General features: G+C 34.1%; 1 protein-coding gene across 3 annotated transcripts in view; it reads left to right on the plus strand.

The window, feature by feature from the left end:
* The window catches only part of LOC148626212 (uncharacterized), a 31,072-nt gene continuing 15,593 nt past the window's right edge, over positions 1 to 15,479 (plus strand). The window contains exons 1-6 of one of the 3 annotated variants that reach the window (XM_088569985.1): positions 1 to 862; positions 5,933 to 6,134; positions 6,758 to 6,772; positions 12,717 to 12,820; positions 13,153 to 13,220; positions 13,659 to 15,121. In XM_088569985.1, coding sequence (XP_088426111.1) covers positions 113 to 862; positions 5,933 to 6,134; positions 6,758 to 6,772; positions 12,717 to 12,820; positions 13,153 to 13,220; positions 13,659 to 15,121 — 2,602 coding nt within the window. In that variant the 5' untranslated portion in view covers positions 1 to 112. The other 2 variants (XM_088569986.1, XM_088569987.1) reach the window with 2 other exon arrangements.

Genomic DNA, 15,479 nt, shown 5'->3' on the forward strand with positions numbered 1-15,479 from the left:
ATTTGGTATATACCCCATTGCACATTGAATGGTTTTAAGTGGAATTGATTAGTTTAATATTGTACATGTGTAATAGTCACGAATTTTCTAAAGTTTTTCATTTGAGGCGAAAATGTCGGAACGGCAGTCTTTCTTTGCTTCAGACCTTGGTGCTTCAGGTTTTTATGACGATACCGACGGGGTCGTCTTCAACCCAGTTCACGATGACAGCGTAAATAAAGATAGTGAAACAATACCCAAAGTAACGCCTACTGATCTAGCGGAAAGTGGGCATTACGCGAGTCAAATAGGGTCTTCTTACCAGGTGGACAATGATTTAAATGGATCACAACTATCGCCTAGAACCGAGCGTGAACCAGTTGAAGAAAACGGTAGAAATACACCGGAAAGTGGGATATATTCAAGAAATATAGAAAACGTAGAACCAGGTAAAAAACAACCGGACATTACAGTTCCAGGAGAAAATGTGTGTCTATTTAAAGGTTCCTGGTCACCTGAAAACCGAGGGAGTGGAATTTACAGTACAAGAGTAGGATCTTTCAAAGATTCTAGTGGTGAAGATATCGGTATTAGACAACCAGTAAACAGAGAAGAGAACTTCCGAATGAGCAGGAAGTCAAGGCCATCTGAGAAACTAGGGGCTACAACTCTGTCAACGATGACAGAAGAAGATGAACAACCACCAAGTGATAGAAACCAATCATATTTAGAATACTCTAGGACAGAAAATCACCATAGGATGAATGAACATGATAACGTTTCAAATTCTAGTAGGGATCAGAATGGACAACCTCCTCCATGGACAGATATGATATTCAATCGTGGATTTAATGAAGCATATCTTCAGAGAGCATGGCCTAGGGTAAGTATTTACATGTAGCAGACACCAAACAAAATTTGTTCAGGTCGACCATATACACAGGGGCGGATCCATACACCTTGAAAAGGAGGGTTGCCAGCCGGGGTTCCTCAGAGAAACCAAATGTGGTCATAGAACATTATTTGTCATTTTTCGTCAATTTTTCACATGAGAATGACAAATTTTCCAATAAAAGGAGGGATGCGAACTCCCTGCATCCCCTCAGGATACATGTATCACCTCTGATTAAAAAAAAAAGAAATAACATTTTTTAAAAATTAATTGCGGGTGTAATTTGTTTGGTCATTCAATGTATTTGCTTTATATGAACATGAGAGATTTGAATATAAAAGGATAAAGGACATTGTGTTATTTTTGAAACTTAAGCCATAGAAAACTTAGCACCAAAAGCTTCATATAGTGAGCTTGTCATACTCGTTAGCGATTCTCTTTTGTCTCAGATAACAAGCTGAGTTTTGGCGTTATCTTTATGCCAACAGGGAATCATATAGAAAAGATTTTGTTTTGATGTGATCTAAAGAACAATAATGTTTACTCTTGCCCCGAACTTGGGTATATTGTGATATGGCTGTCCATCAGTCCGTCCTTCCAATATGCTAAGTGGCGCCCATTACTCCTGCGGCACCACTAAAAGGAGTTTAATAACACTTTCATAGAATCTTTATTATTCCAATTGTGCATCTTCTGTTTTAAATTTTGATCCAAATCAATTTGAAGGTTTAAATTTCACATAGCAGAACATGGATTTTTTTATGAATATGGGGACGTGGGGGTTCCCATCTCTTATCCATTATGTCTTCTATACATGTACATCACTGAACGGAATTTAATGAAATTTTAACGGCATCTTTATTGTGCACCTTCTACTTTAAGATTTCAATCCAACTCAAACTGGAGGTCAAAAGGTAATATTGTCAAAATGAGGGGTTATACCAAGTCAATGAGCATTGCCTACAATTTTGTTGTATTTTATTCTGTCAAATAACTGCTCTGCTAAACAGACTTATTCTTTCGGATTTTTGCATCCTTACAATAATTTCTTGTCTTTGGTATATTTTTGTTTCAAAATCCACAGTGGATTATAAACTGCTTCTGTATGTAATGCACCTCTGTGATTACGACATGAGTAATATGATTACTTAATCAGTAAATATCGTTTTTCCACGTGATTGGATTGCAATGTAGTGTAACAGATGGAATTATCTGTCTCGATTTTGGCATTTGAACAGTCAACAATATAAATACTTAAAAAAAAAACAAAAAAAACTGAGATACATCAGAAAGCTTTTTTTCTACTACCCCTTTCTACACATTTAACTATTATCCATGTGTTTATATTCATAATTTATGAATATTTATTTATAATTAGAGATATGATTTATTCTAATAGAACCATTAAGTATAGAATGGTCATTACATGTATACAGAAAAACAGATAATTCGAACATGAAGATTTGTACAGAAGATTGGGATATTTTTGTAGTTATTCAAATGAATTGTTGAGATTTGATTATTTGGAAGCTCAAATGCGAGTATTAAATTCAAAGTTAATAGAGAAAATGTCGGGTATTTCCGAAATTTTTATAGCTATACAATTTTCAGATTACAGGTACATGTACACATTAAAACGACATATACAAAGTCGTGTATGTTTTAAAAGAATATCTTTTATAAGTTCTTTGAATTAAAACATACTATTTCTATTATACTTCTTATATTATGAAGATCGAATCATTGCCGTTTTGTAGCCCAATTCTGCTTTCAACGTTTAATGCCAACCACTTTGTAATTGTCATAAAAGGAGCGCTTGTTATTCAATTTCTATTTACAAATTTCGACAACTCTAAAAACACTTTAAAAGAAACTTCGTTCAATGGTCTTCCAAAAACTGTAAGAGACAGAATTAAATGAAAAAAAATAAATAAGCCTATTAATCGTTACTATTTATTACTAGAAGTTATTAATATATTTATTAGTGGTATAATTATTACATGTATATATTCTCAACTGTAAACGGATAATAAGAATGTGTATTGGTGCATAAACAGATGTGCACATTCGTAAATTTCAGTGGAAATTTACATGAGAAGAATATGTATGGACAAAAGGCTTGAAGAAGGACACATATTTCTTATAATATATTTCGAGCACTTTTCCGAGAAATGCTTTATTTGAAATACAAATATTATCCAACTAAAGATAATACATAATGTTTAAATTGTTAGTCAATTGTATGCTTAAGGTTACAGACCACCAATTCAACCAATGAGCATTTGGAACGTACGCAAAAACAGTCCTACGCAGAAATTACCCCTGTTCCTCATAGTGTTGTGAAAAAAGTTCTCATCTTATTTTAAAAATTTAAACAGTTTCTGAAAGGAAAAACATTTCTGTACATTTTATAGGTGCATTTTGCTTCTTGTGATGTGAAGCCTAATCTCCATAATGATTTTTAAATATACCCCTATCGTGTGAAAACACTGGGATTTCCCATGCTATTTATAGACCCTTCACTTCCGGTGACCAGTACTGCACTGCAAGTTTGCTAACCCCATATGCCATTCTGAGGATTGTGAGCTGACATATGTAGAATCATGCTGATATATAGTCATCTGCAGGTTAAAGTTAAGGTAAAGTCCAGAGAAGCCATTGAATATTGTGAAATTAGCATAGAAGCCTATGGGAAGTGGAATTAGTGGTTTTTAGCCTTAATACACGGAATTTCGTGAATGTCCGTTTGCTGTTTTGTATTTTGTATTTATGTTGTACTATTACCGCTATGGCATTTTCTCTCGAGAACAAAAAATATAAACAAAAAGACTCATCTGTTACATGTTAGTCGCGCTCATGTGGCACTCTTTTAGCACAGTTGGTACATATACATAGTGCAGCTTCAGGTGCTGGTGTTCAGGGTTCGATCTCCGGCTGCATGAGGAATGCATTGTGCATTAATGACAACTCACATTATAATAACATGTAACTCGTCATTAAAATACAGGAGTGTTCTATTTGACACCATACGTGTACATTGTATAGTAGACAGCCTAGTTGCAGTTTAAATTAAATTTCTGGTCTTCAACAATCCTTTTAATCTCGATCAATGTAGATTTTTAATATTTCTTCTTCCTAGCTATTGGTTCGATTGTTTTTGTTTTCCATTGAGATATATCAATCATGCGTGATTTGTGTTCAATAAACTCTTTAAATGTTTGTCAGTGTTCAATATTTGAATGGAATTTGTAGTTTTTAATTTTACTATACGGGTTTTTAAACATTTATGTATTATTGGTATTTTGTATTACAAGGTTCTCTTTTGTATCAATAATTTGGAAAGTTAATAGCATATTGCAGATTTAATGATTTTCTTAGGAGTGTTGGTTAAGTACATGTAAACATGTACGTGCACATATATATTGTATATGTGCGTAACCATTTTTTTTAAAGAAAGGGGTAGGGGTGTGTGTTTCTAATGACGATCTATGACTGTAACTTTTATTTGTTAATGTCACACAGTTAAGACACATCTTGTATATATTATATATCTTATGATTTCCTGAGCCATCCATTATTGTCGATATAAAAAAATCGCTGTTCTATTGGACACATATATATATTATGTTGTTAACATTACATTGAAAAGATGCCATGTTCCATCCATATCAAGGAACTCCCTGGTTTGTAAATTGTCAGTGTCTGAATTCTTTAGCCGAATCGATTTCACTGGCTTGTCACTAGGCGTTCTAGGGTTAAATCCTCGTTGGAGGAGGTATAATTTTGTGAGGCAACTCGTGCTCTCTCTATATAAATTAGACCTGCTATAAGCGTCCCTGTCTTTAAATTAAAGAATATATAAAGTAAGAACAAGTAATACATGTAAGAAAATGAAATTAAAACAATAGCCAAGATTTTCATAACTGTATCTCTTACACACATTACTGGTATGCATATTAACTCATATATTGGAACTTTATTTGATTATTGTGCATTTTACACGAATAGAAATGTAAATCTAATGACAGTAAACATGTTTTGGGGATTTGATACATCGCATCTAACCCAAAGAACTTGAGCTAAAGGATACTACAAACACTGTGAGGTCAGCCTCATATCTTGACCTACACTTAGAAATCGATGGTAAAGGAAAACTATTGACCAAACTTTACGACAAAGGTGATGACTTTTCATTTTCATTCAAAATTGTCAACTTTCCTTTCATCAGTGGCAACATCTCTTCAGCACCTGCGTATGGAGTGTTCATATCACAACTCATACGTTATGCAAGAGCTTGCCGAAACTATGCAGACCTTTTTGCATCGCGCTAGAACTCTCACAAATAGGCTTCTGGAACAGGGGTATGTTGCTACAAGATTGAAGTTATCACTACAGAAGTTCTATGGTCGTCATCATGAACTCGTGGATCGTTACAGTGTATCCATCTGCACCATGAAAACTGATTTATTCAACGAGTCATAGTTTTCCTTTCCTCGTTTGTCTACTCCGGACTTGACTTTTAATGAGTAACTCGGCAGGTGTTTCTAGAAAAGCAGAGGACGCTTACCCTGCCGGTACACCTGGTCCATGCTCCCAGTTTTTAGTGGAGTACGAGTTGCTCATTTGCTTTTGTTACTTTGTATGTACGATTTTAGTTACTATATGTTCTTTGTTGTGTATGTCTGTTTTCCATGTCAGGTCTTTGTCCCTGGATTAAATTCTTTTGATTACCGCTATAACCTTGGTTCCGTTGATTACTCTTGCTAACAAGTTGAGAATGTATGAGATAATATTTGCTTATTCCTAATTTAGGATTTGTTTTACATATTAAGTTCCTTAAAACAAGTTCATAAAAAGTTACTAAGAGATCACATATATAAATTTTAGTTTTTTAACATTTTTTTTTTATATTCCACAAACCTCAATCCCAAGATTTCAATGCAAAAAACAAAGAACTTTATACGTCAAATGAGCTCGTTACTGGATGTTACGATGGTCATGGCGATATTCTTCAGGTTTCGAAAATGATAAAGTTTGAATTTAGCTTTTTCTGTCTTTCAGATATCTCTACATCTACAAAGGGACTACCGTGCGCCAAGTGACCCTTTTGTTATAGTACCCGGTAAAAAGTTGGATACTAAACAACAACGGAATTACGGGCGTTATATTTTGTGCTCTCTGTGGTGGGGCTTTGTAGGGCTATCTATAATAGTCGCGTTATTGGTTGTGTTTCTTATTGGGAAAAAGGACGACGAACCTGCAGGTAAATACTGATACTATCTTCCACTCTTCATGGCAATTTGTCTAACAACGAATTCCCGAGTAGAGTATTAATTGCTGATGAACATATGAATATAACGGAGATATCTTTTGCTTTCTAGAGGGTTGGTCTAGAAAAAAGATCTGTGTAGCGTAATTTCTTACCTATCTTTTTTTAACTTTTATTTCAGTCTTTCCTGAATTTCTTCCATTTGTCTCCAATTGTTCATCCTGGACATTAAAAAAAACCAAAAAACAAAAAAAAAAACAAAAACAAAAATAAACAAAAAAAACAAAAAAAAAAACCATCATATTCCGGTCTTTTTTTATTTCGAGTATGATCCTAGACCATAAAAATCAAGTGGTTGCTCCGTAAGATTTATACGTTGGACTTAAAATTCAACATTTCTCATTCATTTTGTGAGTCACCGATCAAAGGTGTACATTGTATTACATGTACCCATTTATACAATACTTCACTTTAACTTCGGCAAACATTAGTTAAGTGGCACGCCCTACTTTTTCTGGGAAATTTCTTGCAATTTTGTTGTTCGGTACAAAGTCATGTACCTTAACTTTCATGCATATTTAGTTTTAAGTGTGTAATTGGAGTTCTTTTCTTTTCAGCACTTAAAGAATATGGTAAGTTTGTCTATACCCGAACGTGTCATTTCAAACAAACAAAAATGAAAATTATTACTTTTTTTTATGTATCTTGACATGCGTTACTATCATTAAATGCATGTACATGTACCACAATGACAAGACTTCATGTTTTGTCATAAATTTTTTTTTATTGCAAACGAAGTGAAAAATGTCGAATCATTTTCAAATACTTTTTTGTATTATCTCTTGACCTTCCCTATTCTTCTTTTGTATTGGTAAACAACTATATAATATTCCTTACGGGTTTCTTAACAAAAGAGACATTCAACCCTAATATTTAAATAATTCTATCTTTGAAGACATCAGAGAACGTTACGTTTCAAATATTAAGAATTCAGTATGCACAATGCATTTAAAATCAGGAAGTAACCGATCTATTCTATTTGCAAAAAGTAGAATAATAAACTGATTTGAAGATGAACCGAACCACCCCGATTTGGGAATTAATGATCCACGAAACTGTCTGAATTAAAACAGAATGTATTTTATTACATAACTGGAGTATGGAAAATGGCACATTTTACAAGTTTTCCTCTTTTTCAGTTTTCACATGTAATCTATTTTATTCGCATCGCTACATGTACGTTGTGTATGTAGATCGTCTTCGTTTTCCATTTTCACGTTCTGTTATTATGCATGAAAGTAACCTTTACAATGCAGACAGTCGAAATTCTTTTTTCAATTAGTTGATTTGTACCCCTTTTAAAATTGGTTAAATTGGGTTTTGTATTTAATGGAGATAAACGAATTAAATAAATGTACGATGTTTTCAGATTTCGCCATTTTGGCATTTTAGGGAGTTGGGCGTTATATTTATTTTCAAATTGGACTCCACGAGACAGAATTATACAGAATTTTCCATGAACGACATTATTTCATTTACAGATTCTAGGTATTGTGTTCATTGGACGTACTTCAGACAACATGCAGACATAATTTAAAAATAATAATCGACCTGGAGAATGTATTTAAAGCAATGGTGTATGAATTTTTTGCAGCTCAGAGAAAGTAAACTATATGCAGTACATGTATATTCTGATTTTTAAGCGGTAGTTTATTTTTCCCAAGTTGAACCTAGAATTTTTTCACTCCTGCTTTCCTTGATCGACGTAATATATATAATATATAAACTAGTTTCCTCTTCGGTAAAGATTGGTTTGCATTATTACTCCATTTGAGATAGTAAAGTTAAGAAATAAATCACAGAAATCCATTTTATCATTGTTTTATCACGGGATAGCCAACCAAGTACTGTTATTTCTTTAGAACCACATTGAGCTGTAATTTCATATATTGTCCGTAAACCTTTACTCAAGTTCTTGTGAGGAATAGAGACAAATGGTCGATCCATACACTTTCACTACGGTCAGGGGACGATTATTTGATTCTGATAGGGATCTGGCAATGTTTGGAAATAAATATTATAGGCCTTAGAAAGTTGAAAATAAATATTATTGCCTGAACCAGCTAGAAATCAAATTAAGAAATAAATCATGGTAACTCCATTTTACCATTGTTTTACTGTGGGCTGGCCATTGATATATGCACAGTCGCATTGTTTTACCTAGAGCAATAGCGAGGTCTTTAATAAAGACATAAATGGCCAATCTGTGGTAAAACAATGAAAAAATGGAGTTTCCGTGATTTATTTCGATTCTAATAGGACTTCTGAATAAACGCAACATATGTGTTGCACGAAATGTTGGTTATGTGTATATCACTTTTTTTTTACCATGGCTGTTGTCTAAAGAGCTTTGAAGCACGTCATAATAGAATTAAGTAGCAACCTTAAAACTTCATGAAAATCAGACAACTGGTGCATGTTAAATACTCACTGAATTCAGTTTTATTTCTTGAAGCAGTCACTGGTCACATAACTAATCTTAGTTTTTCATTTGGGTGTTGCGCTTTTGAGATAAATAATATAGATAGTACATGAAATTGGCACTTTGCAAGAGTTACCGTTCATGATTTTGTTTTGTTTGATTTGATCGATTTCAGTTGCAGATAAAGCTATAATTTTCTCAAAAATACAGATCTGGATACCGAAAGGATTGTTGCTTTGTAAATACAGCATATGTAGACCCCAAAATAATTGTTGTTTTGGTGTTTTTTTTACCTCGTTAATCACGTTACCATTGTCGGTGGCTGAATTTTATATGCACTGGTACTTAAAATTGTAGCGAGCATGTTAAAATCTCAATACATTAATTCCCAACTGTCATTTTGCTCCGAATGACCCAAGAATTGCCTCCTTTTCAATTTTGAAGAGCATTATTTCCGTCAATGGCGTTCACAAGTGTAAATACTTTTATTTTAAACAGCTTAGAAATAGTTTAAATCAAGAATGGGCTGAAGGAGAATCTGTTTCTCCCATGAAAAGCATGGAAATTTTGTATAATGTACAATGGCGGGAAATCTCTCGCAGAATTAAAAGACTGCCAGGTGGTAAAAAAAGTCAATTGATTTTTAATCAGCGACTAAGAATTGAAGAAACACCTTTAATTTTCTAAATGTATTTGTAACTCTGCACTTAGTAACACTTTCAGGTCTTCAATTAAAGTTGTGTAGTGAGACGTTTTATAATACACCTTGCTTCCGCTGAAAAATGATAAACGAAATGAAATGATGCTGAAGTTACTAAAACAGTCCAGTTTCAACTCGAATAACGAAGATACTGTGGTACCTCAATCTACCAGTATACAATTTCAGTTTAACTCGATAAATCAATGTAAGAAATGACAGTAATATGTAATGTTACACCCCTCTCGTTTAACATTTTGTCTGCTTTACGGTTAAGATGTTTTACACCCGAAACAGGACGTATATTATATCAATTTATCAGAAAAGCTTGTTCTTACACAATTGAAATAACTCTGCTTTGAAAGGCCAGAAAACTAAAAATGTCAAATTACTGAAATTATTTAAAAATTTAAATTTCATTGATATGACGCGACATTTGATAACATTGTACAATTATAGTGTATTGTTCTTTTGAAAACAATTACATGTATACTCCATCGAGTAACATGAATGTGTTAAATGCATAAGTAGTAAATTATATGAAAAAGTAAACATAAAAAGAATAAACAAAGTTTCAAATGTTGATCCCTCGCCCCAAACTACCTGCCACATCTACACATCGTTAAGATTTTGAATTGTGCTTATGAAATCAGACGATGCCAATGGTAGAGTTGATTCATGATGCATAAAAACCAAACAAACATACGATTCTTTTTAAATCTACATTTTACATACACCATATTTTATGTAACCATAGTCCTTTCTACATATGTAACTATAGTCGTTTCTACATATGTATTTTTGAGAAAACCTATGCATTCATCTCCCACTTAAATCAACCACATCAAGAGCAGTAACTCTTGTAGTGTACTTATTTTATATTCAAACTACATTGTATATTTTCTTAATCTCATAAGTGACGTTAGAGTAAAAAAAAAACGCTCTCGGACCGACGTGGGGCCTGGAGGTAGGCTAGAGCGTCAACACAGCAGCCCAGCCGCTAGTAGGACATACTCTGACCGAGTTCTTCTGACTTCGGTCAGGTATCCCGAAGGTTGGGCTCCACCACCAACACCAGTTGGTTCTACTAACCACCAACATCGACAGTTGAACATCGACGGCTGAATTATTATTCATGGTAGTTAAAACCCCAATCATGATCAACCTGCCTTTTTCACAAATTGTTAAATTGTCCACAAGCAATGAATAAGGTATAGAAAACAATTACTGAAAACAAGAAGTAAATAGTTGAAAGGACAAATGCAAAATGTAACACAGACATTTGTATATAGAACCTACAATTAGCAAAGAAACCATTCGTTAACACGCAACAAGTTCCTTCCATTTCGCTTTGTCATTTGCCACGTGTTGAGCTCATCCTAAGGTGTATCTCATTTCATGCAGTTCAGAGGAAACCGGTCGTTTTCCTTCTGGTGGTACAATGCCTCATCTAGCCCTCCCCAATGTTTTTCAACACAGAAGTATTTTAGGCAGTCTGCCATTTGCCATTCTTAACACATGGCCGAACCATCCAAAGCGTCTCTGTTTCAGTTCTGTTACAGTGGATTAAGTTTTGCATTTCCTTAGCCGTTCTTCATAGTTCTTCATTTCTTATGTAGTCAAAATATTTGTTTGGATTTTCAGAGGCAGCTATTTTTAAATACTCCCAATTTCTGTAGTTTACTCTAGATGATATAAAAACAACCTGACCCATACAGCAGTAACAGGTTTACATTACTGGTGTAGATGTGTATTTTTGTTCTTTTTGCTAAAAACTTTAGTCATCCAGGTGAACTGAAGTTTGCAAAAGCTGATTGAGCTTAGGATAATCATTTTTGGTGCCATCATCAGAGTTTATTATGCTTTCTTTGTATTTAATGATTTGGACTCCATCAAATGGGTTTTGTTTACTTTAATGTGATCTGATGTAGCGGTGTTTATAGCCACCAATTTGATCTTGATGTATCTGCTTACATATTTACATTGATGTCTTCTCTGCAAATGATGTTGTACGAGTGAACTTTTGCATGATCAAGTGCGAAATCCAGATGTGCAAACTCGCTAAACATTGTCAACTAAATTCCAATTATATCGGCTTTTTTTTGCCGATGTATCTAGTCAATGATCATTCGAAACAACAAAGGTAACAATATGCATCCTTGCCTTAAGGCAAATCTAATATTATGTCCCAAAGGAATAGGTGAATTATTGATGTAATTTATACTGATCCACAGATTATTGTTGTACGTTTTATAGGACAGTAAAAGTAGTGTGTATAGTCGCATATATATGTAATGGTATCATTCAGTCGTCGCTGTCATTGTCGTCGTCGTTGGCGTGCGTGGACTTTTGTTTATTAACGATACATTGAGTAACACTTATCCAATAATTTTGAAATGATAGTACATTGTTCTTAAGGATATACTTAGGGGATAGGGGGAGGCTTTAGTTTTAAAGGTATTTGTCATATCTCTTTTGAAAATAAGGGGCTAAAAGTTTGAACAAGGGCAAGGGTTGTTATCATTTGAATTAATAGGCAAGGTTTATTTTTGCATTATTGTGAAGGCGCGGTTATATACAATGTCAGCACCCCAACCTGCTGATCACAAGGTGTTTCGAACATCTATTTGGATCAACTGATTATCTAATGACTTATTTCAGTGATCCTGACAATGTATTCTTCATCTGGAGCCCAAGCCATATTGATGAATTGCTTGCATTGTTGATGTCGTAATCAAAATTGCTTTACTATAGCTATTGATCGTCGTTATATTTCTAGAGTGGACAGTTTAAAACGATCTTTTTTCACAATCGGGCCCGACACCTCATAATCCAACTTAAACTCTTTTTAAATTGTTCTCCATTTTGTTATGGTTGGAGTAAGTTCGTTTTTATTTTAGAGAAGCAGATGTAACCATCTGTTTTACATTTGCATGTCTCTTATAAGCAAATAAAGGCCTGTTGTTAAAGATCTATTTATCACCTTTGCATAATATATCCCAGTATTTCAGTATAATTCCTTTCACATTAAACATGCACTGGGAGAATGCGGCTGAAAAAAAAACCTAGTGGAGGCGGATAAAATTTCCCTTAATCAGTTTTAATAATTGTATCTTTTCTTCATAATCTTGACTTCTTTAATGATTTTCTCAACTTCTGTATCTTTGTATCCTCTTTTAATAAATCGTTTTGCAAGAAGATACTGCTGTTCTTCAAAACTATGTGTATCATTTATGCATCGTTGAATCGCAGTAATTCTCCTTTTGTCATGCCTCTGAAAGTAGATCTGGGATTGCCATCAGGATAAATGACCTGGACATAGTTCAACTTGCTGTGGTCGTAACATGCTGTGCTCCGCGCAAATCATACTTTTAAATTAGTCAATCTTAATTTTCAGTCCAGGTAGACATGAACATGACTGTCAATAGAAATTACACCGATGAATACAACGACCCAACTTCAGAGAAATACAAGTCATTTTCAGACGAATTTTGTTCCGAGGTGTGTATAGTAAGAGTTAATAGCTTTTAACAACAGACGAGTGGAAATGCACGTTTTAAACGGAATCCTTAGAGTCAAAATGTTACGTAAAATTCAATACTACGTCTTGGTCATCTTTTAAACAAAGATTATTAGTTACTTAATACACTTTTGTTATTGCTTTTCTTACTAAAATTTGGGGACATAAAGATTCTTATCAGTCATTTGTTTCAGGTTTTTATTAGTTCAAGTAAAATTTTCATTAAGGTAACTTGCATTATTTTACGTGGATGTATTCTTGCTCAGCTTTACAAATTGATATAATCTGTTTAACTTTATTATCATATTTACAGGTAGGAATTGCATACAAAAACGACGCAAACACACAATCTTATTATGGGTGTCGAGTTACGGATCTCAGGTAGATTAGAATACTAGAAACTAATTGAAATATTTCTTAAATTTGTTTTCAACATAGTCATTATTTGATGCCTTATTACAACAGCTGTATACACAATACACTTACGTAAGTATGCAAAGTTTTGATTTGCTTTCTATTCTGCTCAATTTAATGTTCATTGAAACACGATACATAACAACATTATACAAACATTGTACATGACATATGTCATATATTACACTTGATACCCCTTTTTTATAAAACAAATATCTTCACTTTAAAATGTGTATAAAAATGTAATTAAATATCATTTTTATTTCGTAGACGAGAGTGTACAACCTCCTTATTCATTATTACTGTAACAAAAGCATGTATCTCTGAATATATTTAACATAACAACATAATCCTTCCTAAACCTTATGTGATTGTTAAAATTTCACAGCATTCTTGATCTTTTAGTGCTGGAAGTATAGTAGTGGTGTTTACAATATATTACACTGACACATCAGAAAGCGTCGTTACCACCAACTTCGAGGCTGTAATTGTGACCCACATCCAATTAAATGCAAATAAACTGGGACAATTCAATATAGTAAATGGTTCAGTTAACGTTAAAGCAGTGATAACAGTGAAACTAAAAACTTCTCCACCAGTGCAAGGAACCACTGTACAGACCACAACAGTGGCTGGAACTACAACAACTGTTACTACAGAAAAAGCAACAACTAGTTCAGAAACAAGCACAGATGTACCTAGTACTAGACAAACGACGCATGATCAGTCCTCAACGGAATCTAATCCAACAACAGCTATAGCAAACATGATGACAAGCGATGAACCAACCAAAACTGTTAGCGATACGACTGTGGGCGTGTCTGCATCGTCCAAAACTGTAAGGGATGCTACATCTTATGACAAAGAACCAACGACGACTGCAAACAAAGCCACGGAAGTAACTGAATCATCAACATTATTTGTTACAGACCAGTCTTTAACTACAACTGAACACACAACATCAACTACGAAAGAAACATCAACAACATCGCCATCAGTTGTAACTGAAAATTCTTCGTCAACGACAGAACATAGCACTGGATCGTCCAAACAATACAGTTTTACCCCTGAGTCTAGGACAACTCACACACAGATGACAGTAATTGATACAGAACAAACTACTTCATCTATGCCCAAATCAACTACAGACGATCTTACCGTAACTGCAATTGACACTGAGTCAACCACAACCGTTGTAACTAAATATCTGACTGAGTCGACAACATCCGATAATATATCCGAAGCACAAACCACTGAAACCCAACCTCCAACATCATCAACATTTACAGCTATTCCAACAGCACTTTCGACTTTTTCGGCATCAACTAAAACTGAAATGACACAAACTGTAACTCGATCTACAACAACAATTTCTGAACCACCTACACAAGTTATGGATATGACAACTACTGTACCTGAACAAACAACCATATCCGAGACGACATCTAATAGTAATGGACTGATTTCGACAACAAGTGAGGATGCTCGAACTCCGACTGAACAAACAACTGACAATACAATCTTATCTACTAAACCTAAAATGACCGAGTCGACGCATCGAACCGAAAGTACGACGAAAGATGTGGAACGAACATCCACTCTGGCTGATTTGACTTCAACTTCAACAAAAATGACTTCAGTTACTGAATTGAGATCAGCTGCAACAGATTTGACTTCAACTGCTACTGAATTTAGTTCTACTGCAACAGATATTACTTCAGTAACTGAAATCACTTCTACGGCGTCCAAGCTGACATCCCCTTCATTTGATGTAACAACATTGACTTATGAGACAACTGGTGTCACTGAAATGTCATCAACATCTGGAATAGAATCCACAACAACCATAGAGAATACAACAGCATTCGGTAATTTCAAATACATACGTAGTGTGTATTTGTTGTTAAATGGATTAAGAATATCGAAGTAGTTTTGGCTATTATACACATTTAAGATGTCTTGCACATATCTATACATGTACAATGAAAACTTGCAATATTGATATTTTAGTTAAAATAGGTAATTAGGCAACATCTTCGATTTTTTTCTTCTGTTGAAAAAAGTTATATAAGTTATACAAAGTTATACATGTATAAGGAAAAAATAAGAACCCACCTGCCTCGCTACGAAAATATAATGTTTTACTTAAAGAAGAGTATGAGGAGATAAAGAGTGATATCACGATATTCAGAGAATATTAAACTGAACAGGAGAGAAAATAAAATA

Source organism: Perna viridis, chromosome 2, assembly GCF_037379345.1.
Source record: "Perna viridis isolate PV_CMFRI_1.1 ecotype Kerala chromosome 2, ASM3737934v1, whole genome shotgun sequence".
Taxonomy (NCBI): Eukaryota; Metazoa; Mollusca; class Bivalvia; order Mytilida; family Mytilidae; genus Perna; species Perna viridis.